This window comes from Thunnus thynnus, chromosome 5, assembly GCF_963924715.1.
Source record: "Thunnus thynnus chromosome 5, fThuThy2.1, whole genome shotgun sequence".
NCBI lineage: Eukaryota > Metazoa > Chordata > Actinopteri > Scombriformes > Scombridae > Thunnus > Thunnus thynnus.
Window position 1 is genome coordinate 1,110,540 of NC_089521.1, and position 27,311 is coordinate 1,137,850.

Sequence of the window (27,311 nt, forward strand, 5' to 3'; positions counted from 1 at the left end):
ACTCAGCCAAAGAAGGTTTTAATGTTTGAAAAGACAGATAATAGACTCTCTCTTTGCTAACAGAGTGATCAATCTTTCTCTAGACGAACAATGTAGCTGATCGCATCACATCATATTCAGACTGGTAGCTAGCAGCTGGCTGGGGAGGTGATGAGTGAATGACAGACAGCTGGTGGGCAGTGAACTGCTGACTTCCAATAAAGTTTGTTGTATCATTGTTACTTATCATGTTAAAAGTTCTGAATTTGGACAGCAGAGATTCAAGGCTCACCCTGTCTTTGAAGCTAATGTTAACATAAGCCTACGCAGGTTAAGTTCAGATGTGATACAACAGCAGTCGGTCATTATTATGCAGCTTTTATCATTCAAATGTAACATCATATTTTAGTGTCCTGTTGATTTGTGAAAGTGAATTGAATAGTGTTTAAAACATCACTAATGTAAGATTTTACTGAAGGTAAGCTAGACTGTTGATGTGTGAAGATGGCCATTTGATGTGTTTAGAGACAGAAAAACATAGTGTGTAGGGCTGATTAATGAAAGTGTATTATTAAGTTATTTACCTGTCTGGGATGTGTCTGCTGCAGTGACCATCTCTTTCTTTGTTTCCTCATCCCTTTTCATGTTATTCCTTTCTCTTTCCTTCCATCCATCCACTGTATCCAGAGTGTCTGAGTCTTTATCCAGGTCTTTGAACATGCTATCCTTATTATCCATAGCACCAGACTTATGATCTTTGCACTGGAACGAGCCACTGCCTGCATCAAGCTTCATGTCCAGTAATGAATGGGATGACTGGAATTTGCCTGTTTCCAGATTCACAGGGGGAGTAAGTTCCTCTGAACTGGAATCAGCCACGGGAGCCGAGTCTCGAGGGGTAACAGGGAGTGTTGAAAGCGGCAAAGTGGGAATCTCCCGTTCATATGGTGTGTGAACCTGCCCATCCAGATGCTGAATACTTTTGCACTTTTTCGCCTGCATGTCTGTAAAACTGTTTTCACATCTCTCACTCTCACTATGCCCTGCCTTTGACTTGTCTGAACTGTCCCTTTGTACCTGACCGCCTACCTCATTCTCAGCAGTTACAGATGCTATAGGGTAACTATCATTCTTATCATGTCCCTCATTCTTTTGAAAATGTGACTCTAACTCACTCTCTGCTTGTATCTCACTCTCTTTCCTACAAAGTGACTGATCTTGTGGCTCGCTATGCTCTCCTAGTTTGGGATTCTCCTCAGAATCAAGGCAGGATATGGCAGAAGCCTCTGGATGTTGTCCTGTGTCTATAACAGGACAAGGGAGCTGGCTCTTTTGTTGCAGCTGGATTCCTGTCAGCATATGACCTCGGCTGTCTACCTCAGTTATAATCATCTCATTAGCTTCTGGCAAAGATTTTATATTAACTTCCAATAGACTGTCTTCTTCGGGTAGGTCACTTAGCGAACATGTTAAGAATTTGTTTTTTTTAGTTTCTGTTTGAATTTCCTGTTTGTCAAGTTGTGGTAAACTAGAAGTTTCTGCAAGTGTTGACAGGTCAGGGTTAGCGTGTTCATTGCTACCTAGCTGTGGTGTTTGTGGGTGTTCTGTTTCAGTTTGACTCTGTAACTCTACGGAATGTGAATCTGTGGGCCGTCTAGTATTAGCCTGCTCTTCAGAGCTAACAGTAGGTTTAATGAGTAAATGTTGGCTCACAGTCTCAGCTGTATGTGAGTCAGCTAACAGTTGGCAGTTATCTTTGTCTTTGTTAATCAGCTGTGCAGTCATTTGTGTGGATTGAATAATGTTGAAAGTATTATCATTATCAGTTGGTGCATTAGCATCCAGTGGTAATGGTGGATCATTAGCTGCTGCTTTGCTAGCAGACTCCTTAATCTCTGACTGATTGTCTGCTAACTGTTGGTTCACTTCTATGCTAGCCAAAGCTGATGCTATAGCTACTGTAACCACTGCTACTGCTGTGGCGACCAGGTCTTCATTGTACTTCTGCTGTTCCTTCTCTCTGTCTATGGAAGGAAACTCCTCACCCTCCACCTTTTTCCCTTCATGTATGGAAAATAACTCAGTTCCATGCACCATCTCGTTGTCATTTCTCTTTCTTTCCTTACCCACTTCCTCATCATCCACCCACAACTCTTTTTTCTTTTCCTTTTTGTGCTGCTGATCTCTCAGCATCTCTGAGGCAAAACAATGCTCTAAATATTCCCTCATAGTTGTCTCAGCACTTCCTTCCCGTATTTGAAGTGGTGAAACATCCGCTGTGCCTTCAAATGGCAGACTCCGAGCTCCCACAAGGTGTGTTTGTCCCACAGCTTCTGTAGGTTGTTCAGATTCCATACATTCTGTGGGCTTTCCGTTGGGATCCACAGGTTGTACTGCTTTGTTGGAGTCCACAGATTGTACATGCTGTGTATTCTGTTCAGGAAATTCCACAAGAAATGAGTCCTCTGTGAATTCTGTGGGATCTGAATGTTTGACAGGAAGTTCCTCTGGACAGTTGGATTTCACCAAACCTGTCCAGTTCACAGATGCTACAGCTTTACCAGCAACGGTAAAATCCTCATTTTCAGCTGATAATGTCTTTGATTCCACATTATCCATTGTTTGTTGGTCCGGACTGGTAAGACCCTTTAATTTAATTTCTGCAGGGTCTAATAATTCAGTCCTCATTGGGTACACGGTTTCCACAATTTCTGTCTTTCTGTCCATTTCATTCAGTTCTGAAGCCGTGACCCTAGAATCTGGGTTAAGGTCATCAGGTCCAAGAAGGTTTGCGCTGTCCTCCTCTGATAATTCCCGTGAAGCTGGACCATCAGTCAGTTCTGTTTGTTCAAGCTCTGTTGAGCTAAATCCTGAAGTAGTATAACTGGATTCTGAATTTGTAACACAGTCAGGTCCATGAGTGCCCCTGGTCTGGCCCTCTGTCTGGCTGGGTAGATGCATGGCGTCCTTGTCAGCTTCCTCTCTCCGGGTTGGCTCAGGAGTCCTGGGAGACTGGACGTCTGCCCTTCCTGTTATATCCTTGGCTTCTGACACTGTGTCTGACTGAGTATTCAGATTTGTTACTTGTTCTCTCTGTGCCTGTACCTCTATCTGGCTCTGAGACTCTATACTGGAGCTGGAGCTAAGCTTGGCCTCTGTGCCTCCTCTCTTCCCCCTCTTCTTCCTCCTTTTTTTTCGGCCCTTTGCTCCAATCTCCTCACTCTCCGGCTTCTCCTCTCCTCCCTCTTCAAGCTCTACTGTTTCAGAGCTCTTTCTGATGTATGTTGTCTCTCTGTTACTGACCTTCTCTCTGCCTCGCTCCTTCCACTCTGCCGCAACTTCCTCCTCTTGCTGTGATCCGTGTACTTCCCGTCTTTGTGCTCCAGGCCCATGTGACAGTACTGGCTGTGTTCCAACAGCATGTGGCTGACTAAGAGCTGCAGACAGTTGACGAGAACTAAGACCCTGTTCTAACAGCTGTGGAGCGCTAAGACCAGAAGCTTGGGCCGAGCTTAAATCGCATTCTTTCTGCTCTCTTGTTCCTTGCTCCAGCTGTTCAGTCTTTCTCTGATCCACTGTGTCAGCATCATACCAAACTGACAGGGAGTTCACCGCCTTTATATTTGAGTCTTCATTGGCACCCTGGTCTGAGTTTTCATCCTGATACCATACAGTGTTTGCAACCATTTCTGGTCTGTGTGGAGGTGATTCCATTCTGCTCCCAGTCTGGCCTCCATCCCGCCACAGCACTCTGTGGGGCTTTCTTTGTGTGTCCAGGGACCTGGGGCTAGTCCTCCTGCCAGGCTGAGGACTCTTGTGTGTAGAGTCAGGTTGACTCGGGTCCCCTAGGTCTGGCTGGCTTTCTTGGGGATCCTGGGATTGTTCCTGGCCCATGGTTACTGAGCGGAGACAGAATTAGATTAAGGATTGCAACTCAACAAGTTAACAGCTGAGATCTGGAAACACTGCAACATCGCTACAGTACAACGAAGTTCAACAGGTCAAGAAATACTAACAGTCAGATTAGACAGGTTTTAAACAAGCAACAGTTTATCCACATTATCTGAGCCACTTTATTTGGAGGTCAAACTGAAAGTTAGTGCAGTTTATATATCATAAAAGCAGGGTGACGGTTCATATACTGTGATGGATGTTTACAATAGATCATCTGGGTGATAATTTTACTGTTGACCTTCATATTCTCTTCCAAATTAATTTGAGTGACCTGGATGTTTGTTTACAACCTGTCTCATTTTCTCATAGTGTTTCTTGACCTGTGAGGCCCCAGTTTTGAAGTCGATGCAGCATTCCCAGATTTCAGCAAGTAAGTCAGTGAGTATTTAATTATTACTCATAGGAATGATTGCCAAATCCACAAAAATAAGACCAAATATCTAATCATATTACCAAGGGATCACATGAATATCCAAAGTACTCTTAATGACAAACCCACAAAGAATCATCACTGATACTGCAATTCCCTTTGTTCTATGGAGAGTTTTAGTGTCTTTCAGCTCATTGTTTTGGTTTTATGGCCTTCAAACATTACTGTTTTAGTTCACTGTCATGGTTCTCATCAACCTGGTGTCCAGCAGCAGGCAGCTGTTTTGAGTGAAAAAACTCTGATAAACATTGGACATTACCTGCACAGCACCAATACTGTGTGTTGCTGTGTTTACAGCCTATTGCACTGCACCCTAGTGGCTCAAAAAATCATTTATGCAGCTTTAAGTTTGCATTTAGTTTGGTTTAAATGACTAATCTGTTTTGTATGTGTTCATTCATTAAATTATTTGTTTCCTTTAAGTCATCACTATTCATTTTTCACTAAAGATAAACAACTTTTGCATCTGAAGAGGACACAGAGAGTTGCTCTACATTAGAAAAAGTTACACTGAGTCACTCTTGGTTTCCATGTTACAGTGACACGAGCAGAAAAAGATCCTCCAGTGTGCTTGTGCCAGCACTGCAAAACAATTTCTCCTCGGGCATAAGAAAGTTAATCAAAAACCAACAGTGACACAAGCAACACCAGTACGTCCAACTTAGTGTCATTTGGTGTCCCTGTACTCTGTCATTTTTCTGTCCAGTCAAACTATGTCCCAAATCATAAATTGATTTTTAATTATTTAGGTAAAAGAGCTTCCAATTACACTCTACAGTAAATATTATGTGGCATAATGCCTGGTTTGCAATTTAAAATAACCAAAAGAAACATCATTTTTAGACCTAAAAAAAGATTTACAACACACCCCATTCATTCAGTGAATCTAACACTGATCCACTCTTTCAGCACAGTAAAACTTACCTTTCCTTCCTGCAGCTGGTTCCAAAGCAGAGTGAGGATTAGTTTCATTTACTAGAAGATTGTCAGTGTCACCCTGCTCTGTCTCTGTCAGTGTTTCTGTGTCTATCACTCGGTCGGATATCAGCAGCTCAACTTCCCACTTCTCTCCTTCCTGTTTTTCTACAACAGTGGTGGTAGGCAAGGCAACAGCCTTCCTGTCAGTACAGTTCTCATCACCACCTGGTCCAGATGGGTTTATGGGTAACTGAGTCTCCTCTGTTCCAGGACTACATAGATTTTTTGTGGCTCTTGCCTCACCAATCACAGATCCCACCACTGGTTCTATCGGTGACTGCGTTCCCTCTGTTACACTTCCTGTTGTCTTTGGCTGTCTCTGTGCAGTTCCTTTACCAGCCTCTGGTGTGCCTCTGTTATTTCCTGGAGATTCTGTGGCACATCTTGTAGTTTTTGTAGTTCTCCTTTTGTTTTTCCTGCTACGTCCAGCATGAGAGATAGCAGTTGGTGTACCTTTCTGTTCTCCACCAGTTTCCTGGCTCTGACACAGAGTTCCAGTGGTACAGGGTGTCTGAGTAACAACAGCAGAGTCCCCCCCAAGCCGTCTCTTCTCCAATGATGAGGGACTTCCCTGTTCTTCCGTTATTGTGCTACAGTTTTCTATGGTTACCACAGCCAGGCCTGCACCCTCCTCGCTCTCCTGTTGGCTGTTAGAGCGGGGTCGCAGCTCCCAGTCAGGGCTGAACTGCTCATGATTGATGGAGAGGGATGTGGAGGCATGTTTCAGTGTGATAGTACCACCAAGATCTGAGATTCCCTGCAAGAAGGAGGAGAAATCCATATTAAGTGGTGATGGAAAAATGTTATTTCACAACGAGCAACTGCCCAAACTGGACTACCTGACGAGGTAAAAACAGATATGTGATCTTAGCATTAAGAAAAGCTAAACTGCTACTAAATCTATTCATGCAAGACCATGTTGTAACCGTACGCATGTATGCACATGCAGAGATGAGGACAAAGGGGATCAAAGTTGTGAGTTGTGATGTGTATTTTAGGAATTCCTAATTAAAAAGTAAATGAAACAGATTCAGATTTTATTTACTCTAGACCACACATTGTGGTATGAAGTACTAACGTAAAAATATACAGCAGTACAAATGCTAAACAACCAAAAGAGATCTATAGCACAGAATAAGTCACTCAAAAAGAGACAGGACATTACTCAAAAATGCACCTAGTTTACATACTATCCTTGGTTTATCTATCTGCAATAATAATATAAGTTTAAACATAGATGGTTGGTTTACAAAATATTTTGGCAGATACTTATTTCTATTCTCAATGATGCTTGTGATTTTACACTCAAACAAAACATGATACTCATCCTCCAGACAGTTATTATTACATGAATTAGAAAACCTTTTATTCCTCTCCAGACCTTTGTATTTTCCTGTTATTTTAGGAATTTTGCTATTAGAAACTTGGAAATTACAAATAGCCTGGCCCAGTTCCTATTTTCACAAAGTAGATACTTTTCAAACCTAAAGTCCTCTTTAAAGTCACAATATAAATCACATGATGACATACTCTGAAGCTCATAGTGCCACTTCTGTAAAAACTGATCTTTTAACCTCTGCTCAACTGCAAGCTTCATCTATTTAATATGATCACATCTCTGATCCAACCAAATGTAGAAGAAACCATATTCATCTTATATCTGCTGGACAGATGTAATCCATGGTGATACATACGTTCCGGTGATAAAAGAGTTTAATAAACAATCATACATTGCCCAGCTGAGCTTTGTTTCCTTCTCCGTCGACAAACTCCCCCAGTAACCAATAATTCTCTTTTTCATACCAATACATAGTGGATATCTTCCTAATTCCCTATATATCATTTTATTACAAGCTGACATTTTAACTTTTAATGTGTACTTAGGGGATTTCAGATGTAACCTTTCTAAAATGGCCGTCTTCTCTCTCGTTTATGCTCAACTTCCATTTCCTACAAAAATAATACATTTGATCGGTCGCTTTTTGAAGTCCCTCTTTTGTTGTGGCCATAATGATAGTGTCACCTGCATACATTAATACCATGAGTTTAATAGAACTATCTGTCTTGGCGTCACCACATCTAGCTGGCTCACATCCATTTTGTACCAAATATTCCTCATGATCATTTATAAATAATGCAAATAATAGTGGGGATAGGTTTTCACCCTGTCTGACCCTAGTCAAGCTAAGAAAAACTCAGATTTGGCTCTTTTAACAAAAACACAGAACTTCATATAGTTATATATGCTCACAATTACATTAAACAATCTACTATACATGATCAACCACATCTGTCTGGTTTTCCTTCAAAATACTATTATCTTCACAAATCTTGTACAAACTTACATTGAGTATATTAGTAAAAAGCTTGCTAAAAACAATGCTCAATATCCCCATTCCTCTTATACAGCACCAGCCACTCAGATTTGCTGCCCCCAGCTGGCAGCCAGCTAGCCATATCCATTCATTCAATTCAGATAACCATGGATCTGTATGGGCCCTGTCATGGACCGGTCGGCTATTCTAGGCGGCTGCATCTGTTGATTGAAACAATAAGGCCATTTGCCCAACTTTTACTGATTATCCCTGAGATCATGTTGAACAATTTAACATAAACAGGTAAGAAGGTACAAGCTGTACTCTTAATATATTCATTCAAAACTCTGTCTATACCATCAGCATCACCACTCTTAAGGGTAACTATACCTTTTGCAATTTTCTCCTCAGCCTTTAGTGCTTCAGTAGCAAATATATGATCACTACTGACGTCCTCTGTTAACTCATCCCTTTGGGGTTCACTATCCACCAGTGCTCATAGAAGTCTTTCAAATGGACGAGACATTCTTTATCCTTATTATTGTCAGCCAACATATCCCAGTATAGCTTTTTTTTTACTCTGCCTAATATAAAGGGGGAATCAATCATGTAGTCAATCACAGTATTATCAGTTGAAGTAATTTTCCCTTCGTATTTATCTTCCTCGCATCTGCAATTTAAGATACAATGGGCAAGGTTTTTGCACATATCTAAAAGAGCTGTGCCATAGCTGCCGTAGTCTCTAGATGTATCCATTGACTTTCTCCTCAAAAATATTTGAGCCTGTTCCAGTTTTTTGGCAGTACACAAATTTTTTCCAATATGCTAGGGCAGCTGTGGCTCAGGAGGTAGAACGAGTCGTCCACTAATTGGAAGATCAGCGGTTCTATTCCCGGCTCCTCCAGTCTGCATGTCGAAGTGTCCTTGGGCAAGATACTGAACCCCTGTATGTATGTGTATGAATGTGTGTGAATGGTTAGTTCCCCCTGAAGGGCAGGTTGGGACCTTGCATGGTAGCCCCTGTACCCATTCAGCGTATGAATGTGTGTGAATGGGTGAATGTGACACATAGTGTAAAAGAGCTTTGAGTGGTCGGAAGACTAGAAAGACGCTGTACAAGTACAGTCCATTTACCATTTGCTCATTCACATCCATTTCATCTTTCATGTACTTATCCATAACCAAATCTTCTCTTTCTTTGGTGTGCACATTTATGTCCCCACAGACGAGAACATAGTTGGTATCAATAGAAAGGTCAAGGATAGCTTGTGTTAGATCATCAAACATATCAACATTAGAGTATGTTCTCTTGTATGGCAGGATATCAGTTGCCATGAGCACCAAGTCTTTCTCATAGTTCAGTATATTTCTATTGATTTGTACACATATACAAGCATCACTATGGACTATTTTCTGCACGCATTTATCCCCGATAGCATTACTTACTGCGATTATGACTTCACCTGATCACCAATTTGTAAGATTTTATGGATCCTTGATAAACACTTGGAAGCCCATGTAATTACATTTTTCAGTCAAGTCTGGAATGTCTGTCTGTTTTTGTCTCACTGAAGCATAAGACATCGTATTTCTTACATATTTCAAAGAAATCTGGGATTTCTAGTTAACTTCTTATGCCACACACATTTAGGAAAATTATCCGCAGATTCTGACACCATTGGTCTTCTATTTGTACTCGGGGCCTGTCCTTGAAGTCAATTCCAAAAACTTTGTGGTCAACATCATTGTATCCTGTCAGGAAGAAGTCATTCAGGGTTGTTGATGGCAATGTATTTACCATCCTTCTTGCAAATGACTTTGCCCTCTCTGATGAATGTGTATGTGCATTTCTCCTCAGCATATTTAAACATACCTCAAATTAGTGTGGTCCTCACAGATGAACGCTTTCAGTACATGTTGTTTTCCTTCAGCTTCCTCTTATTCATCATAAAGTCAATCTTCTTTCTTCTGCCAGTCTGACTATCACTGGATGGTTCTTACCCTGCTTCCTTGTACCACCCGGCCTAGGTGCTGTTGACATATCCTGCTCCTTAACATCCAAACCGGCAGCCTCAGCAAGTCTGCACACTCTCTCTATCAGCCAGTCCTCACTCTCTTCACCATCCCACTCCTCCTCGATACTGTTGATTCTGACATTTTCCTTCTGGCTGTACTGTTTGAGCTAATCCTCTTTGCATTCCAGAATCTTGTTATTGATCTTTTGCTTGTCAACAGATAAGTCCAGTTGTTTCTGGACAGCCTTGACAATAGCAGGTACCGCTGCCTTGATGGTAATCAGCACTATTTTGGTTAGATCTTTGGTAAAGAAGTTGGACAAATTTGAGTCCGTTTGACCTCAACTGCTGCCATTATGTCTGCATGCATAGTGTCCTCTTTACTCTCACCTCTCATGCTCGTTATGATAATTTCATCCTCATCACTTGTCTCATAATGATTAGATAGGAAAACTCCTGTAGAGGCAAAACTCTTTTTCTTCGTCTTACCGTTATTCATGAGCGGAACGTCCACTTACAAGCGAAATGGGCTGGTCACAGCATGAACATAGGTCAAGTGTTTTTTGCTGACAGCAATCTCATTCTTGTTTTGAGCACAGTGGTCATCCAACTTCTCTCTTGGCTTTTCAGTGACAACCTCATCCACGAAACCCGTTTTAGAACATTGTCTGCTTGTAGTAGGCTTCTCTGTCAACAAGCTGGAGCTGAGGTTGCTTCACCTGTTCAAAGCCTTGTCAAAAGCCTCCAAACAGGCAATTATATTAACTGTATTAAGAGTATTTTACATTTAATGTTTACTGAGGTTAAGCACCTATGACAAAGTACAACTTAGCAAATTTTAGACATATTACAAACTGTCTCTCTTTGGATGCAGCCAAGATATTTATGCATGCTATGATTCTTTCCTATATGTCTTATTGCATCACATGTTGAGGGCAGGCTGGAGAAACAGCCATAAAACCTCCTTATACAAACAAACTCTAAAAACTCTGGACAAAAAGCCAATGCATTTCCATCACTGTAGGGTACTGGAGAAATACAATTTACTGAGCTTTGACAATTTTAGATTATTCTCAAATTTGTGCCTAGTTTATAAAATTTTAAATGGCTTGGCCCCTCCTCCACTATGTGACTTTGTGTACACTCGCTCAGAAAGTTCTATTAGATCCTCCAGAATATCCTCTACACAAGATTGTACCATACCATTTCATCGCACTGCATTTGGGCAGTCAGCTTTCTCTGTGAAAGCCACAATTCAGTGGAATGCCCTACTTGATGATATGAAGAACTGTAGTTTCATCAATACATTCAAGACCAGACTGAAACGTGTACTAAAGACCAATCAGCTGTGTGATTACTGTTCACCTTCATTTACACTTCAGTAAGTGGTTTGGATAATATGGTTAAACTGACAATTTCACTCTGTTGTAAAGCTGTGTCTACTCCCATCCCTATATGTAAGCAATAAAGCTGTGAATAAAGTGTTACAACTGATAGAAGGCAAAAATCACAAACACATAGCACAATAGGAATGTCCAGAGTTTTCAAATACATTATGTAATACACAAGCCTAACAGTAATGTAACAGCTCCACTGTAGAAAACAATGCAATGTCTTCCTTCATTAGGCTTCGCATCAGAAATATCTTTCTGTAAGAACATCATTCCTCTCAGCAGGGGTTGTGTTGTGAAATGTTGCTTTCCTTTGTCTGATTTTGAGCTAAAGGAAACCTAGTCAAACAAGTAACATGTCGAGGCTGTCAGCTCACCTTTTTGTCTCTGTGAAGCTGAATGAGTCTTCTCAGCTCTGCCACCTCATCTTGTAAACGACAGCCTCCACTGCTCTCTGTTCCTGCGTCCCCCTCCCTCTGCTTCAGGCTGGAGAATGTTAGGGTGTAGGTACCAAGATTTGAGTGGTGCTGAAACACTCGGCCCCCTGGGTAAAAGTGCAGCTGATCCTTTGGTTCCACCTGGATATCTGAGGACGTCTCATATCTGAGATGAAACAGACATATGTCTATCTGAGCAACACAAGGAAATATCAAACATATAACAAAACCAAGCTGTACTTACAACAATTTTCTGTCTTTTATCGGTCACACACACAAACCTGTCCATTGAACTCACTCTCTTGTCCTTTCAATCATGTTTGAGAAAATAAATAAATAAATAAATAAACACTAGTGAATAAGTAATTTAAAGAAATGCATGTCCAAGATTCTTACCTGTCTGCCTAGTGTAAGAGCAAATAATTAACACTGTGGCTGTGAGTTTGATTTCCTTTCAAGGAACTGAAGTTAAAAACAGTTGCCTTACCAAACTGAAAGAGTCACGATATATACTAAATAAGTAAAAAGTCAGAACAAATATATACCAAAAGACAAGGCAAGCACACAACACCCAAGATGTGTGACACACACAGCTCTATGTGGTGGATGACATCACATCACTCATCTAGACTTTGTAACCACGCCCTCCCCGAATCCTCCCACACCACTAGGATCAGCTGAGCTGCCAATCAACACACTAAAACTTATTGTTCTCAGAATGCCTCTTACAGTTCATCTGCATGCAGCCATTTAAGAGCTCCTTCAGCATCAAAGTGCACAAAGATTCAACTACTGACATATATGCTCCTTTTATCTCTGACAGCAGAACACGACATTGCGTGTCTTCGTTACAGCTATTTTGTACATATTTATCTGACAACTGTTGACATGATGCTGACTGTTAAGCTGACACACACCAGTGGTTTCTCTGTTACTTACATCATTAGTAACTGTCAAAAGAAATTGCTAGACTGTGTACTGGACAGATATTAGCACTCACACACACACACATTCCAACAGAGTGATGTCTGTTGTAAATTGGTTTATCATCATAGTGACAGCATTAACGCTGTTACTGTTTTTCCTAGATTGTCCTGTCAGCCAACTTAGTTTTTAATTGATTAGAACATAGAATGGATTGCCAGTGAATTGTTGCCTCGGATCCATGACATGGCACTGTTTGGATGTTAACATCATGAAAAGAACAGAGGACAGGTTTTCAGTTTATGGCCTGGAGATAAGAGAAAAATGATTAAGGCAATAAAGGTGGAGGTTTGGTACAATTTTAGGCGGGGGTTATTTTTGTAGTGTGTACACGGTTTCTCACTTTTACCTGGTGCAACGATCTAGCTGACGGGGACCTAGCTGCAGACTCTGTAAAAGACTTTTAGAAGACTTTTAAGTGCAAATGACTTTGTTTTGGAGTTTGTTAAAATTGGTGAACATGTAGATATCCTCATAGTTCTGACCTACTGAGTAGCAGTGACTGTTTGTAAAGGTCTATACGATTGAATTCACCTCCACTCTGCTAAATAAGAATACTTTAGGTTAAAGATCTCAAGTAACTACCTTTAACAATAGAATAGAATAATATATCTATATCCATTCAAAGAATACATTAGACTCAGATTTAATTTATTTGATGACTTTTAAGAGTAGGCTAAAAACTTTCCTTTTTGATAAAGCTTACAGTTAGGGACGACCAAGCTCGCCTTGGATCAGCCCTTAGTTATGCTGCTATAGGCCTAGACTGCTTCTCATGATGCAATGAGCTCCTCTCTCCTCCATCTGTATGTATTCATATACCATTACTGCATGTTACTAACTTGACTTCTTCCCTAGAGTTCTTTGTGCTTTCTCATCTGCAGGAAATCCCAGGGACTGCGCTGCCATGGGGATGTCCTTCTCCTGCCGTTGCTGCTGTTTGTTGTTGCTAGTCATGTATCTACTGTTGTTGTTCTGCTTCTCTGTGTCCCCCCACCCTTCTTACCCAAAAGCAGATGGCCACCCACCTAAAGCTGGGTTCTGCTCGAGGTTTCTTCCCATTAAAGGGGACTTTTTCTTTACCGCTGTCGCCAATTGTTGCTCATGGGGGAATTGTTGGGTCTAACCCTAAATTAAACAGTATGGTCTAGACCTGCTCTATGTGAAAAGTGCCCTGAGATGACTTTTGTTGTGATTTGGGGCTATATAAATAACATTAAATTGAATTGATTATTAGAAAACTGCCATTTCAGTGAATCTGAACATCAAAACGCTTGTTCTAAAGCTGTAGATTTATCAAGAACATGTGGTCAGATGATTGGCTTCATCCTAAAGGAAATAAATGTGGAGCATTTTACATTTAAGAACATTCTTTATGGGATAATTGTGGAGTAGAAAGTATCCCATGCATCATCATCATCATCATCATGAGAATAGATAAAATGATAAAATGGTAACCTATTCATAAGATTTTTGTAAATAAACCAGGTTGTCTCCAGGTTGGCACCCTCTTCATCAGCCATAGCTGCAAGTGAGTCCATGAGTACATCTTTTTTTTAATTTGCTGCTATGTTGATATTCAACTCACCAGTTCCACAATCCTCTGGCTCAAAGTTTTGTAACCAGGGCATTCAGGGGTGAAATGGGAGAAGGCATAGTTCTGGTTCAGGTTAATTTTCAGAAACTAATGTAGTAAAGGAGCAAAAGTAGTTTAAAAAACAGTAAAAAATTTAAATATGAGGATCCACAGAAACAAGTCGAAAAATCTTTTCCATGAATTGGAGGCAACCATGTACATCACGGTCGGCGAAAAACCAAAGGGAAAGCCGAGAACCAAAAACGAACTGGTAGGGTGCTGAAGTAATGATGATTGATGCAATGCCTTTTTCTCATTCCTTCAAATCAAACTTGACACCTTCTCTTGCAACCTTTCCACAGCCACCTGCACTCCGCTTTTTCCTAACCCTCCCCTCCTTTCAACTCAACCTCTAAATGAGTTCTCTCCAATCTTCCCCTCTGATCTTTCCCATATCATGACTGCAATTAAGAAAACGATCAGCCCCCAGGACCCCATCCCTTCCAAACTTATAAAGGCCTGCCTCCCTACCATCTGCCCACTCATCACTGCAACTGTAAACTTTTCCCTCTGATTAACTATGAGATGGATCTCCATGAAATTTGGTTCAGACATTCATGATCCCCAGAGAATGAATCCTAATAACTCTGGTGATCCTCTGACTTTTCATCTTGCACCATCATCAGATCAAAATTTCATTTTCTCCAATACTTTGGTTTATGATTAAATACGAGCAAAACTAATGAAATTTTCCATCAGCTCAGCTGTACTTTGTGTTTAGTGCTAATTAACAAATATTAGAATGGCACACGAAACTAAAATAATGTACATGGTAAACATTATACCTACTAAACATGTTAGCATTGTTACTGTGAGCATGTTAGCATTCAGCCTCACAGAACTGCTGGACTCTGTAGACTCTTAGTCTTGTTCTTAAAGATCCCCTCCAGATATGTTTTTAGATGTACAGTTAAATTATATTGTTAAAATCCTTGGCATTACATCTAGCCCTCCCTCATTAATATCCCAGAATGTATGAACATGCAAATATTTTTCATTTCAGAAATTTAACTGCTGAAGACAAGATACCTCCTACTTCACTGTAAAATCCATTCTCACTGGAGGCTTCAAGTTTCCACATCACACTTGTGTGAGTTGAATATTGGACCAGTACTGGCTTCCAAATGATTTGTGATCATGCTTGTAGGCCCAGCCCCTATAATAGGATAGTGGAGGGGAACTTTAACTGGTCAACACTAACTAGTTGGTGATCTCTCTTCTCTTCCCTGATGTCTTTATTGGCCAAGCATGTTTACGCATACAAGGAATTTACCTCCGGTTTAGTGGCTCTCAATGTAGTTACACACAACACAACAATCTTCAGAAAGATACACAAGGAATGAAAGGTGAAAGCATTTCTGTGAACTGTAAACAGGATACAAGCAGTGCAAAGTAGCGAAGAGTGCAAGGAGTGCTGAGATAAAATATTAAATGGTAAAAAAAAGTGACATGTTACTTTTTAGACATAATGCAGGGGGTTATATAGAGTATATAAAGCCTGTTCAAATATACAGTAATGAATGAAATGGTTTCCATATTTTGTATTTTAAACAAATATGTATAATTTGTAGGTGTAGTGGGTATTATAGTGTGGCAGGGTTACTGTAAATGATATCAATATGTATGCGCACTAAGAATATCTTCAGCAGTGATGAAAGTGCAGAAAAAAGCTACGTATGCAAGGCAGAGTTATTAGACAATATACAAAAAATTAAATAATGATAAATAATGATAGGAATTTCTGCAATAACAACAGGTTTCCTTGTTTCACAGAAAAACATAACTTTTAAGATTTGACTGTGACCCACACCCTCCCTGTCTGTGTTATGGCTCTCTGACTTTCTCTCTGTGTCTGACACTTTAACAGCTGTGTGTGTAACAGCATTGTTCTGTGAAGGATTGGTTCGTGGGCTAAGCTTCGACTCTGCTGACACTCATCTCCTCTCTCTATTTATCTGTCCTTACAAGCCTCCACCCCTTTTTTTCCCTTTTCCTTCTCCGACGGGGGGAAAGGACTGACTCAGTGCCTGTGATGTCATCACTATAAAAAAATATGAGGGGAGGAGGAGAACAAGGAACAGTGAAAAGTTATAATCCCTTCTGCCTATGAGAAGTTGACTCACTATCTCTACCACTAGATTAACACATACACCTCAAGAAACACCTTTTAGAGTTGCTTTACAGGTATTTCTTAAATAAGCTTCGGGCTAACAGTACAGCACAGTGCAGTTTGCAAGCACTAAATTACTTTCCTTTTCATCCTGTAAAATGTGAGAGAGCTACATTTTCTCATTTTATGTGGATGTAAATAGATAAAGAGTGGGCAGTATGGCCCTAAAATAATATCATGATATTTCTGGGTATTTCTGTGATAATGATATTCTTGATGATATGAGAAAATACTTGAGATTTTTAGGTGGGATTTTTGGCTCTCCTCGTATTCAACCAGGTGCTTCTGCTTGAGGTGGTGAAATAAGTTTGTTGTACTGCCCCCTTTTGTTGTTACAGTCTTCTTGCACCTCTTACATATTACAGTGTAAGAAGTGCATCTTTTGTACATCTTTTGTAACCAAACCACTTCCACACTACTGAAGTCGCTCCCCTTTTTGGAACTAACTCCACCGCGAAGCTGGTAGCAATGTTACTTTTGCTTTCAGCCATGCTTGTTGTTTGCTATCATATTAAAAATTATACCGTTACTATGGTGAAGACACCAGCTAAAGCTGTAACCTATATTCTATGCTATATTCAGTTTAACATTATATAGTACTGAAGATTGGTGGTTACTTGTAAAACTGTACATTGAACTGTAAAGAAAATAATTTGTGTATGTATAATAAACTCGATCAGCCATAAACTGTGCAGTAAACAGAATTCGAAGCTTTGCGATTGGTTGAATATGGCAGTCTTTATCCGCCTGCCGGAAATGTTTTCCTCACTGTGACTGTGCTAAGGTTTTCTCTTAATGATATCTTTAACATTTCTCAACACAAAACACCAACGTGTCCTTAGTAACTCAGCAATAGGATATGTTTATCTTAAGGCCATCAGTCATAATTATTTCTCCTTCGATTCTGAGAAATACCATGTAGTTGTAACTGTTTGATGATGTTCTTTCAATAAAACAGATTTTACAGCGCACCAGGGATGAATTGAATTTGGATCTCGAATTTACGTTTTTTTTTGCGATTGGCTAAGGCATTTGAGGAGGGGGGAAGGGGGGTGTGGGTCAATTGGGTATGGGGCGGGAGGGTTATTATAGTCTACAGCCATTGTTGCTTCAGTATCGATCAGCTCATAACAACTCAAATCTGCACATTTTACAGAAACCTGCGTCCTTACACTCTGTTCTATCAAGAAAAGTATCTTTACTGCTGTGATGATTGATTTTTCATTGTTGGTTGTGCAGGGAAATACATTTGGTTGTGAATGTGGTTCATAAATGTCACATAAATCGGCAGGTGAACCCATAGCTGCCAGAACATGATTTCAGTTGGAGGTGCAAGATTGCTGACTATTAAATACTTCCTCCCCAAAAAATGTTTATTTATAAAGAGTTTATTAAATACCTGCAGAGATGCGACCGCAGCAGAAACAATAAGTGCATCTCCCCATTGAGAGAGACTCTGTACGCATTTACTCATGAGACACAGCAGCCAAACTTCATTAATTATCTGGATCTAATGTATCAGGATCTAATGTTAATTAATGTTCTGTGTTCTCCTACACATCCAAAAGGTCACACACAAAGTCCAGGTTCACAAAGTTTGGAGTAAAGCAGCGTCCTCCTGATAAATCCTGAGCTCCATCAGAGCTGGCTAAATACAATACTTCAGAAGCTAAAAGTTTGATTCCGTGGTTCATATATTGATGTCTAAACTGTGTTGACGAATTGTTTGTTTAAATATCATAATATAAATGCCCTTTATGAAATTAAGACTGTGTAGTGTGTTAGTATACTGTACAGGTCTGTCAGAAAATATAACAGTGCTGCTAATTCTCAAACAGTTTCACAGGATTTTTCAGTTGCCCCATCGCGTCTGCTTGCCGAGCATGATGAGAGACAGACAGACGCTGCATCTCAGTTGCTCGTATGTGCCACCTGGTGGTTGTTGTTGCGCACTGCAGCTACTCCTGGATCAATTATTTCACCTCCATCACTGCCGCAGCGGCACTGAAACGAGTGACACATGTATGTGAAATAGTTAACAACCATTAGGTAACATGTGGGAACTTCTGCTTGTTACTTCAGATAACGCTGTTTGTGAAGGACGACACAGGCTATTTCCACATATGTAATTAATTAGGCTATTAATTCACGCTACGAACTAAATAATATATAACATGTTTTGGATAAAAGGTATTTCATATCTAAATGAAAAGAACAAATTAATTATTTATATGTAGGCCTATTTGTTTATTTTATTAGATCCTGTGCTTGCATAATGGTGGGTTTATAATGGCCATTCTATCCTCTTGGCTTTTATTTTGACATTTTTACACTTCACTTCCGTGTCCTGTCTGTCCACCGTGCTAATGTCTGTCACAAATGAGAAATGAAAAAAAGAATTTGCAAAACCCAAAATTGCACCGTCTTTTGAATTTGGTTTTCTGGTTTTTTGTTTGTAAACAAAAAAGGAATAGATCACGTGATTTTGTTTTTTGTTTTTGGTTTATAATGAAAAAAGGAAAAAACCACATGACTTCTGTTTTAGGTTTCAAACGCAAAAACAAACTGGCTGAATGACCGCAGACCAGTTCAATATTCAATCCAAAAAGGAATAACGATAAAATGAATTGGCAAAAACCAAAAACAGGCCAGTTTTGATTGGTTTTTTGTCACTTGATTCTGACACCAAAAACAGTTTTCAAATAACAGATTTACCGTTTTTTGGTTTTTGAATTACAAATGTATTACGAATTATCCAATGATACCTGGACTGTTCCTCAGCCTCGGCATTGATTCTATAAGTCTCTGAACTCTATTGGAGAGATGAACACCATTCCTCAAAAAGATATTCCCTCATTTGGTGTTTTGATGATGGTGGTGGAGAGCGCTGTCTAACATATCAGTCCAAAATCTCCCATAGGTGTTCAATTGGGATGAGATCTGGTGACTGTGAAGGCCATAGCATATGGTTCACATTAGGGATGCAAGATATTGGATTTTTTGCCGATATCCGATATGCTGATATTTCCAACTCATTGTGGCCGACTGCCGATGCCGATATATGCACATATTTTTTTCCAGCTGGCTGAGGAGACTATTGCATGCAAGCATAGATTGTACTAAGTATGATCTAGAAAGACAATATATGAAGGAAGAACTTAGTAAGACTGGAGTTCAGGAGCTCAGCATTGAAACTTTAATGAACATGCCAAGTGGGTGGAGCGGTAGAGTTTTCTTTGAGTTTATTAGACAGACAGGATTAAAGTGTAGGATTTAATCTCTGGTCCATACTCCGGGGCAGAAGGTGGTGGTAATGAACCTAATACGCTCTGTTTTTTCCAAATAGAGTGGTACATCCTGTCAGCCTAACATATCTGTGCAGCTGAACATAGCAGTTCCTCGATGGACTGTTTCACCCTGAAGGTCCTGGTGCTTCCTCCGCAGGCTCCACTTCACTCAAGCTGCCCGACAGACCTGCTGCTTCTTCCTACTTTAACCTGAATAATAAACCGGAGCTCGGTGCTCCAGTTGGAGCCTGTGGAGGAAGCACCGAGACCGTCAGGATGACACAGGGCACAAGGCAACATATCGGCCTCTCATAATCAGCAGAATTCGCTGATGCCGATATTTCATTTTAGAGCTTTTATCGGCTGGTACCAATGATGTGCTGATAATATCGTGCATCCCTAGTTCGCATCATTTTCATACTGATCAAACCATTCAGTGACCCCTCGTGCCCTGTGAATTGGAGCATTGTCATCCTGAAAGAGACCACTCCCATCAGGATAGAAATGTTTCATCATGGGATAAAGGTGATCACTCAGAACAACTTTGTATTGATTTGCAGTGATCCTTCCCTCTAAGGGGACAAGTGGACCCAAACTATGCCAGCAAAATGCCCCCCACAGAATAACAGAGCCACAAGATCCCCTCACTGTAGGGGTCAAGCATTCAGACCTGTACTAGTTTTTCCCTGTAATGTGTCACCCATTCATTCATTCATTCATTCATACATACATACATACATACAGACAAACAAACAGACAGACAGACAGACAGACAGACAGACACATAGAGATTCCTTACTTTATATAGAGAGATAAAGAGATAACTTCCCTCATTCAGAGTTTCTTTGGTCTCTTTTCATACTTAAAAAATATGACAAGAATGTGAACATGGATTCAATAAAAAACAGAATCAATGTAAAGAAACAGAGTCAGAGAAGACAAAATTGAAACAATGCCCAACCCTAATCAATACGACACAAAGGCTCTATTTGTGGACATGCTACTATATAGGTGTGCATTATTTTCAGCAGGTGTTCACATTAGGTGTTCACATTATTGTGTCTATCCACTGTGTTCAGCAAGATAGGCTATGATGATAGTTTGCTGATACTGGCCTTTTATTACACTGATCTAAAATAAATCATGTGATCTGATGAGGTATCCAAGGAGGGTTGAATCGAGGGCAGCTGGACTTGGTTGAAGATTCTTGAAGACGTTTTGCTTCTCATCCAAGGACTTCTTCAGTTCTTCTTCATGTATCTTCAATGAAGTCCAGTTGCCCTTGATTCAACCCTCCTTGGATAACCATGACCTGGATGACTAAGAATCTTCACCAAGATCTGATGGAGTGTCTTGTCTCAGTATAAGTAGAGGATGTTTTAATTATCTATGAATGTAGTGTTTTTACCATATAGCAGACATCTAATAAAAGACAGAATTTTGAGGAGATAGTTTTGCCTCCACAGGTATGGTAGCACCTGTCATTTGAGCTGTAGGAGCATCATGTTTCAGATCACATTCCAAATAAAACTAATACAATTCTGAGACTATCTGTCCCACATTATGGGCCTTTAAAAGTCCATATTCATTAAATCCTGGTATCAGGTACTCACTGTGTGAAGAGCTCTAACAGCTGCTGGTGTCCCCTGGTCTTTGCCAGACATGCTGGAGTCTGTCCCTGAGCGTTGGTGCGCCTCAGTGCATCCCTTCCTCCTGGCTGCTGCAGGAGGAACGATGCCACTGTCCTCAGACCATGACCGGCTGCCAAGTGGAGCAGACTAGAGTGCTGCTGGCACTGAGACTGAGCTGGACAGAAAAAAAAAGAAAAAGTTGAGGGGGCAGACTGCAACTGACTGGCTAGAATGAAGCAAGGTAGACACCTCCTCCTGGTGGTGAGAGGAATGTGGGAAAGAGGAAGAATCAGAAGGTCAGAGGAGGATTGTACCAGTATAGCAGTTAACTGACGCTGTATTTAAAGATGATCTTTGTCTTGAATTAAACCCAGTAATGGCTCCAGGTTTCAGTTAAACTTAGCACAAATCTTATTATCTTTTCTCATTTGCTTATGCTCTTCAATAATATTCTCACAAATGAACTGCTGCATTTAAACCACAAAGTGTTCCACAGCATATGCAGTGTGATTATCACATTTGAGTTAGGCCTATGTTTTTTATTCTTTGTTCCCACAGGTAGCCTACACATGATTTGCTTTCGTTTTGATTATGCTAATAACAGTTATTACTTACCTGGAATGCACAGTGCATGTCCTCAGTGGATCAGGATCAGCATTATATTTATTATGCAAATGGGGTATCAGCCTGACATCACCAAACTATGTTAGAGTTTTTTGCTCTGCTCTGCTCAAGCTACAGCTGATACTAAGTCCTAACTTCCTGCAGGAGATTCAGAATGAAATCATTTTAACAGTGAGGCATTGGTATATTTTTCATGTTAAACCAAATGGTTGACACTGACACTCAACGCAAGCTAAAATCACCAAAAATTGATTTGTTTTTTAAAAATAACAATATTTAGACATTTTCTACATTTTTTGTTTGGGAGGTTGTTTTCAAACATTGTGTGGACCATATTGACTTCATCATGTATTTAACAAGCTTAAGAACAGCTCTCGAAACAATGAGGACTGACATTACATCTTATTAATGACAAACATGAAGAAATTAAACAAGACAACAGTACATAGGCACAGCTAAATGCCATAGCTAAATGCTAACTTCAGTATGCTAACATGCTTATGCAAAGCTGGTATAATGGTCACCATCTTAGTTTAGCCTGCTAGAGTGCTAATCAGGGGCAATGAGGGAAATAAGTGGATCTTTCCCTGACAAAATCTGATGTGTTGTATTTCATAATTGTCTGTTGTTAATAAACCTAAAACCTGTCCTGTGGACACATGGAGGACAGCAAGTTGACTGATCATTTATCACAGCAGCTCAGTCTATAAGGTCAATTCTAGTAACTAATATCAATAATGCTAGCAGTAAGTCTAATATCAATCAGTGTATCATAAGAAGCCAAAACAATTAGACATCCTGTTTAAACCATGGAAGTCATTTTTGAATGGAGCAGCATCCATGCATATAATAACCAAATGGTGTCTTCAGTCATTAAACATGTACTGTATATGACTGCTTCTCTGGTGGGAGTGTGATTTTTGGGTCCAACAAAACAAATCAGCTCTGCTAGTAACCGTCACTATCATTATAAATCAAATCCAAAAAACAGGGGGACACTTCCAACTGCTAATTGAGTGGGAGACTTTGTTTCTGGTATGTTTGACATAGAATTAACTGACTGCTGATTATGAGATTCAAAAAAACAGGACAAAACATAATGACAGAGATAAAAAGACAGAAAATGTCAGAGATAAAAGAGTGAAGTAAAGAATTCACGCAGGCATTTCAGCACTTGACATGCAGGAAAATAGGCTTTCTCTGAGAAAAATCTTGATAACCCAGATTTTATTTATAACATGGGTAAGAGAAAAGTGTTGCCCAAGACAGACACCATGTGTCCACAATGATCTTGGTTTGATTCTGCCTGGGGACGTTTGTTGCAAGTCATCCTCATGTGTCTTACATAAAACCAGTAAGAGATAACGAGTGTACTAGTAGAGCTAGTTAAAGCTACAGCTTCTTTTTGTTGATACAAGAAAAATGTTGTTTAAGTAACAAAAATGCCCAGCATGCTCAGTCTCATCTAAGTTATGTCCTCCAATGAAGGCTGGTGGTTGTCAGGCATAATATCTAGTATTCTGTCTGGACATTCACTCAATAATGACAGAGGGCAGCACTGATATTTTAAGTGACGGCATTATTTTGTTTTCAGAATTTTAATGTTAATTTAATCTTTTGTTCAAGCATATTTATTTGGATATTGCAGAGTGTATGGGCCACATCAATAGTTTAAACATGTTAATTTCTTAATGATTAATCATCCATTGATTATTAACAGGTCCAATAATCAATTAAGGAAACTGCTTAGTTTGTATCCCTATAAGAAGTGATGATTCAGATATTATTTGTGCGCATTAGAACAGCGAACTAAAAACTGACATTCAAAATAAAACTCACCACTGCAGCTGTCCAGCCATGCCTCTGTACTGTGTCTGTCTGTGCCTGTGTGTGTATGTGTGTCTGTCGCTGTGTCAGTCTGTGTCCGTGTGTGTGTCACCGCTCGGCTGTCTATGTGTCTGTCCATATCTGTCAGTGTGAGTGTGTTGATGAGAGCGTCTCTAGAGTGTGTGTGCAGTCCCGGTGAAGTCCTTTGGTGGCACAGAGTGAGGTGTTTCAAGGCCAGCGCTAGGCTCTGATCCAACCTCTCACACTCTTTCAACGGAATCTGACAGACAGAAAATACAGACGGCTCAAAATGACAGTTATTAGTGTTGTTGCTTTTCCCTTCATGCCCTCTCTACCTAATAAAAACATTTCTGTACAATTAAGCAGCATGAACATAAAGACAGAATTATCAGTGGACCTTGCCTAAACAACAATTTAAGAACATTTTAGAATGGAGTGAAAATGAATTCCTTCCTATATGCAACATTTTTAAGCCCTCCTTACCTGATCATCGTCCAATAATAATGCTTCCTGTGGAGCTGTGTTACTGAGCAGGAAGTGGGCCATGTCGAGAGCCAGGTCCTGCACACAAACACATACACATATACACTCATCATTATTCTGAAAAACTGAAAAGACCTCTCAGATAATTGTGTGGTGCCTTCACGTGCAGGAATTATTTCAGTGATCAAGAGAAGAGTCCATTTCAACTTGTTTGTCATTCTTAAACATAATGTCTAGAAATACTACAGCAGCTTCTTTCTGTCACCATGACAACACTGTTTTCTTGTTATAATGAGAATCCTTTTCACATATCAAGATATTTTCCATGTCATTATGACATCTTATTGTTATGAATAATGCAAAATTATTAAACTTTTCTTGTTAACATCACTTTATCTTCTTCTATCACAAAACTATCTCATGTCACAAAAGCAACATATCTTATTAAAACAGACTTTTCTAGTTGTAACTTCTGTGACTTGTTAAAATGAGTAAATAGTCAAGGAGGAGACACTGTAGCCTATATTTTAGTTAGAAGTGACTGTGATTGTTTTATATGGTTTGATGAAGTTTTCATGCTTGGTATGAGACACACAGTATCATCTATCCATTACTGATTGTCACACCCTGGCTCTTGGGCCATAACAAATATGAGGAGACACACCATATTAAAGGTTTTAACAGAAGTAATTGAAGTAACTGAGATTAACTAAATAGATAACAAAAGTACACAAGAACATGGAGTATGGAGATCAGTGCAATCAGTAGTGTAGGGTGTGCAGGAGAGTGAAGATAATGTGTGTATGTTCTAAGGTGCGTAACATAACATAACATAAAAAGGAACCAAGGCTGCAACATAACCAAATGGGTGCCTACAGGGAAGGAGAGAGAGAGAGAGAGAGTTAGGAGCAAACAGGACTTTGTAGACTAGGAACCGGGCCCAGGCTTATCCTGTGCAGGGTCAGGAGTCCAGGTCACAGAGTGACCAGGTGGACTGTGTCTCACATAGAGGTATACTCACATTCTTACCTATAGGCAATTTTTAGACGGGTTGTTATCATAATTATGTTTTTGTCCGGATTAAAAACTATATGTAAAACTATTATTGTTTGAAATGAAGCAGTGTTCAGCCTCTAGTCCAGGTGGAGGGGTTGTGGATATGTGGTACTCAGCATTGGATGCTTTATTAAGTTTGCCACATACATTAAAACTGAATGTGCATTTAAATGCACTGTGATAAATGTCAAGTCATTGTGACAGAATTTTAAACTCAGTGATTGGATGTTTCTTGCCAAAATGCACCTTGGGAGTCATACTTAACTTCTACCCCAGAGTTTTTATGTACACAGGCTTGTAGGTTTGACTTTTTAATCACAGAACCAGATTCTAATGCATTTGTTGACGTTTTGTACTGATGGTTACCAATATATCTGTGATATATCAACCCCTCAATGTATCTGTCGTGCTCCAACTTTTACAGTTAATATAATTTCTTTAATGTATGAGGAAAAATATATATTGTTCTATATAATCCTCAGAAAGGGAAGTCATCCAGTTGAATGGATTAAAATGACTGTCTTATTACCTGAACAAAGCAGAAGATCTCCTGTGAGTGTGTGTCCACTGGTCCTCCAGGCCGAGCTAAACACAATGTCACCAAGACCTGCTCACACACATTATGGGCTACACACACACACACACACACACACACACACACACAGAGGTAAAGATTTTATGACTGTATCTGTGAGGTAAAACATCTCATAAATACAACAACAAGGTTCAAAGATATACAAATAAAATTGACTTGACTCACTCTGCTGCTCTAACCTTCTCTTTTCAACACAAATACTGTTCCTATTCATTACATCATTTCCATTTTTCTCCTTTGTTGTTCTTTTGATGGCTGTTAGGCTACTGTCAGTGAAACACACCCTGGACAAATGTTTCACATTGCGAGTCATAGTTCAGGTCATTCCAACCCTCCTGGCCCAAATTAAATGCACAATATATAATTTTAGCCGCTAGGGGTCTCTCAATCAAAACAATAAAAAAGACGGCGTGTGATGACGGTGTGAAGTAGTGCGGGATCCTGGGAGTTGTTGTCTGCATTGTTAACCAGCTTCTCCAGGATAGGATTAATCCAGGATTTTACCAGGAGCTGAATTATCCGTAGAGGTCTCCTCCTCTCCATATCTTCTTTGGTAGACGCCACTGTGGCAAACAGTCACAATACCGATGTATTTATCTTGTAGGTGTATGATCTTTGGTAGACGCAATTGTAGTGGACAAACAACGCCGACGCATGCAGCTTGTACGCGTATACTCTTTGGTAGAGGGGTGTGACGCCATTGACAGGCGACAAAATGTAACGGACCGTTACCTTGATTAAAATTACAGATTTCTCTGGGTTTGAAAATTGTCGGAAAGATTTGGGATAATGTAAGTACACAACTCAACAAAATATACAACATAGGTCTAGTTGTTTTTAGACATTTTAAAGTGGAATAGTTACATATTATAGCTTTGAGAGATTAACTTTTATTTAGGCTTTAAATAATTGAGACTCAGCTATCATTTCAATACCAGCAGCAGATGTGAGGATTTAGGATATGTGCAATGTCCCTGAAGGTGGCAGGGAGCAAATCATGTTCATCTGTTATGATCCCTACATTGTAGCTGACAGGCTGTGTCAATATGGAACATTTACCATGTTAATGATCCACCATGACTCATCTATTATTATAATACCTGTTTCACCCACTTTAATTACAGGTCAGGATAAACTATCAGATGTGTTTGGTAGAGGAATGGCTTTTTATGAAATAAATTGTGTTTAAGCTTCCTTAAACGCAATTTTTTCTTATTTATGTATATCATGTTAAAATCCTTCAGATGGACTCTTTGAATAAAATCAAAATGGTTCCACATGTTGCCTTATTAGTCTGACAAGAAGCATAAAGGCCTGCTGTTAATCCTGACAACATGTCCAGTCCAATGCCTTCAGAAGCTGTAAATGTTTCCGTCTCTCCATCCATCTAATCCATTAGTGAGGAATGTCATAGTGCTTTAAACACATGCTGTTCTCATCGGACAAGAAGCCAGGCAGGAAACTGCTGCTGCTCTGGAGCAGTGCAGTAGGTAAGGAA

At 39.8% G+C, this 27,311-nt stretch overlaps 1 protein-coding gene across 6 annotated transcripts in view; it reads right to left on the reverse strand.

The window, feature by feature from the left end:
- Positions 1 to 27,311, reverse strand: part of akap13 (A-kinase anchoring protein 13) — a 166,450-nt gene that overhangs the window by 85,559 nt on the left and 53,580 nt on the right. For all 6 annotated transcript variants that reach the window (XM_067588653.1, XM_067588652.1, XM_067588654.1 and 3 more), the window contains exons 4-10: positions 25,748 to 25,845; positions 24,163 to 24,240; positions 23,671 to 23,938; positions 21,190 to 21,382; positions 11,440 to 11,665; positions 5,288 to 6,098; positions 564 to 3,878 (exon numbers count right to left, since the gene is read on the reverse strand). In XM_067588653.1, coding sequence (XP_067444754.1) covers positions 564 to 3,878; positions 5,288 to 6,098; positions 11,440 to 11,665; positions 21,190 to 21,382; positions 23,671 to 23,938; positions 24,163 to 24,240; positions 25,748 to 25,845 — 4,989 coding nt within the window. The remainder of the gene's footprint in view (positions 1 to 563; positions 3,879 to 5,287; positions 6,099 to 11,439; positions 11,666 to 21,189; positions 21,383 to 23,670; positions 23,939 to 24,162; positions 24,241 to 25,747; positions 25,846 to 27,311) is intronic.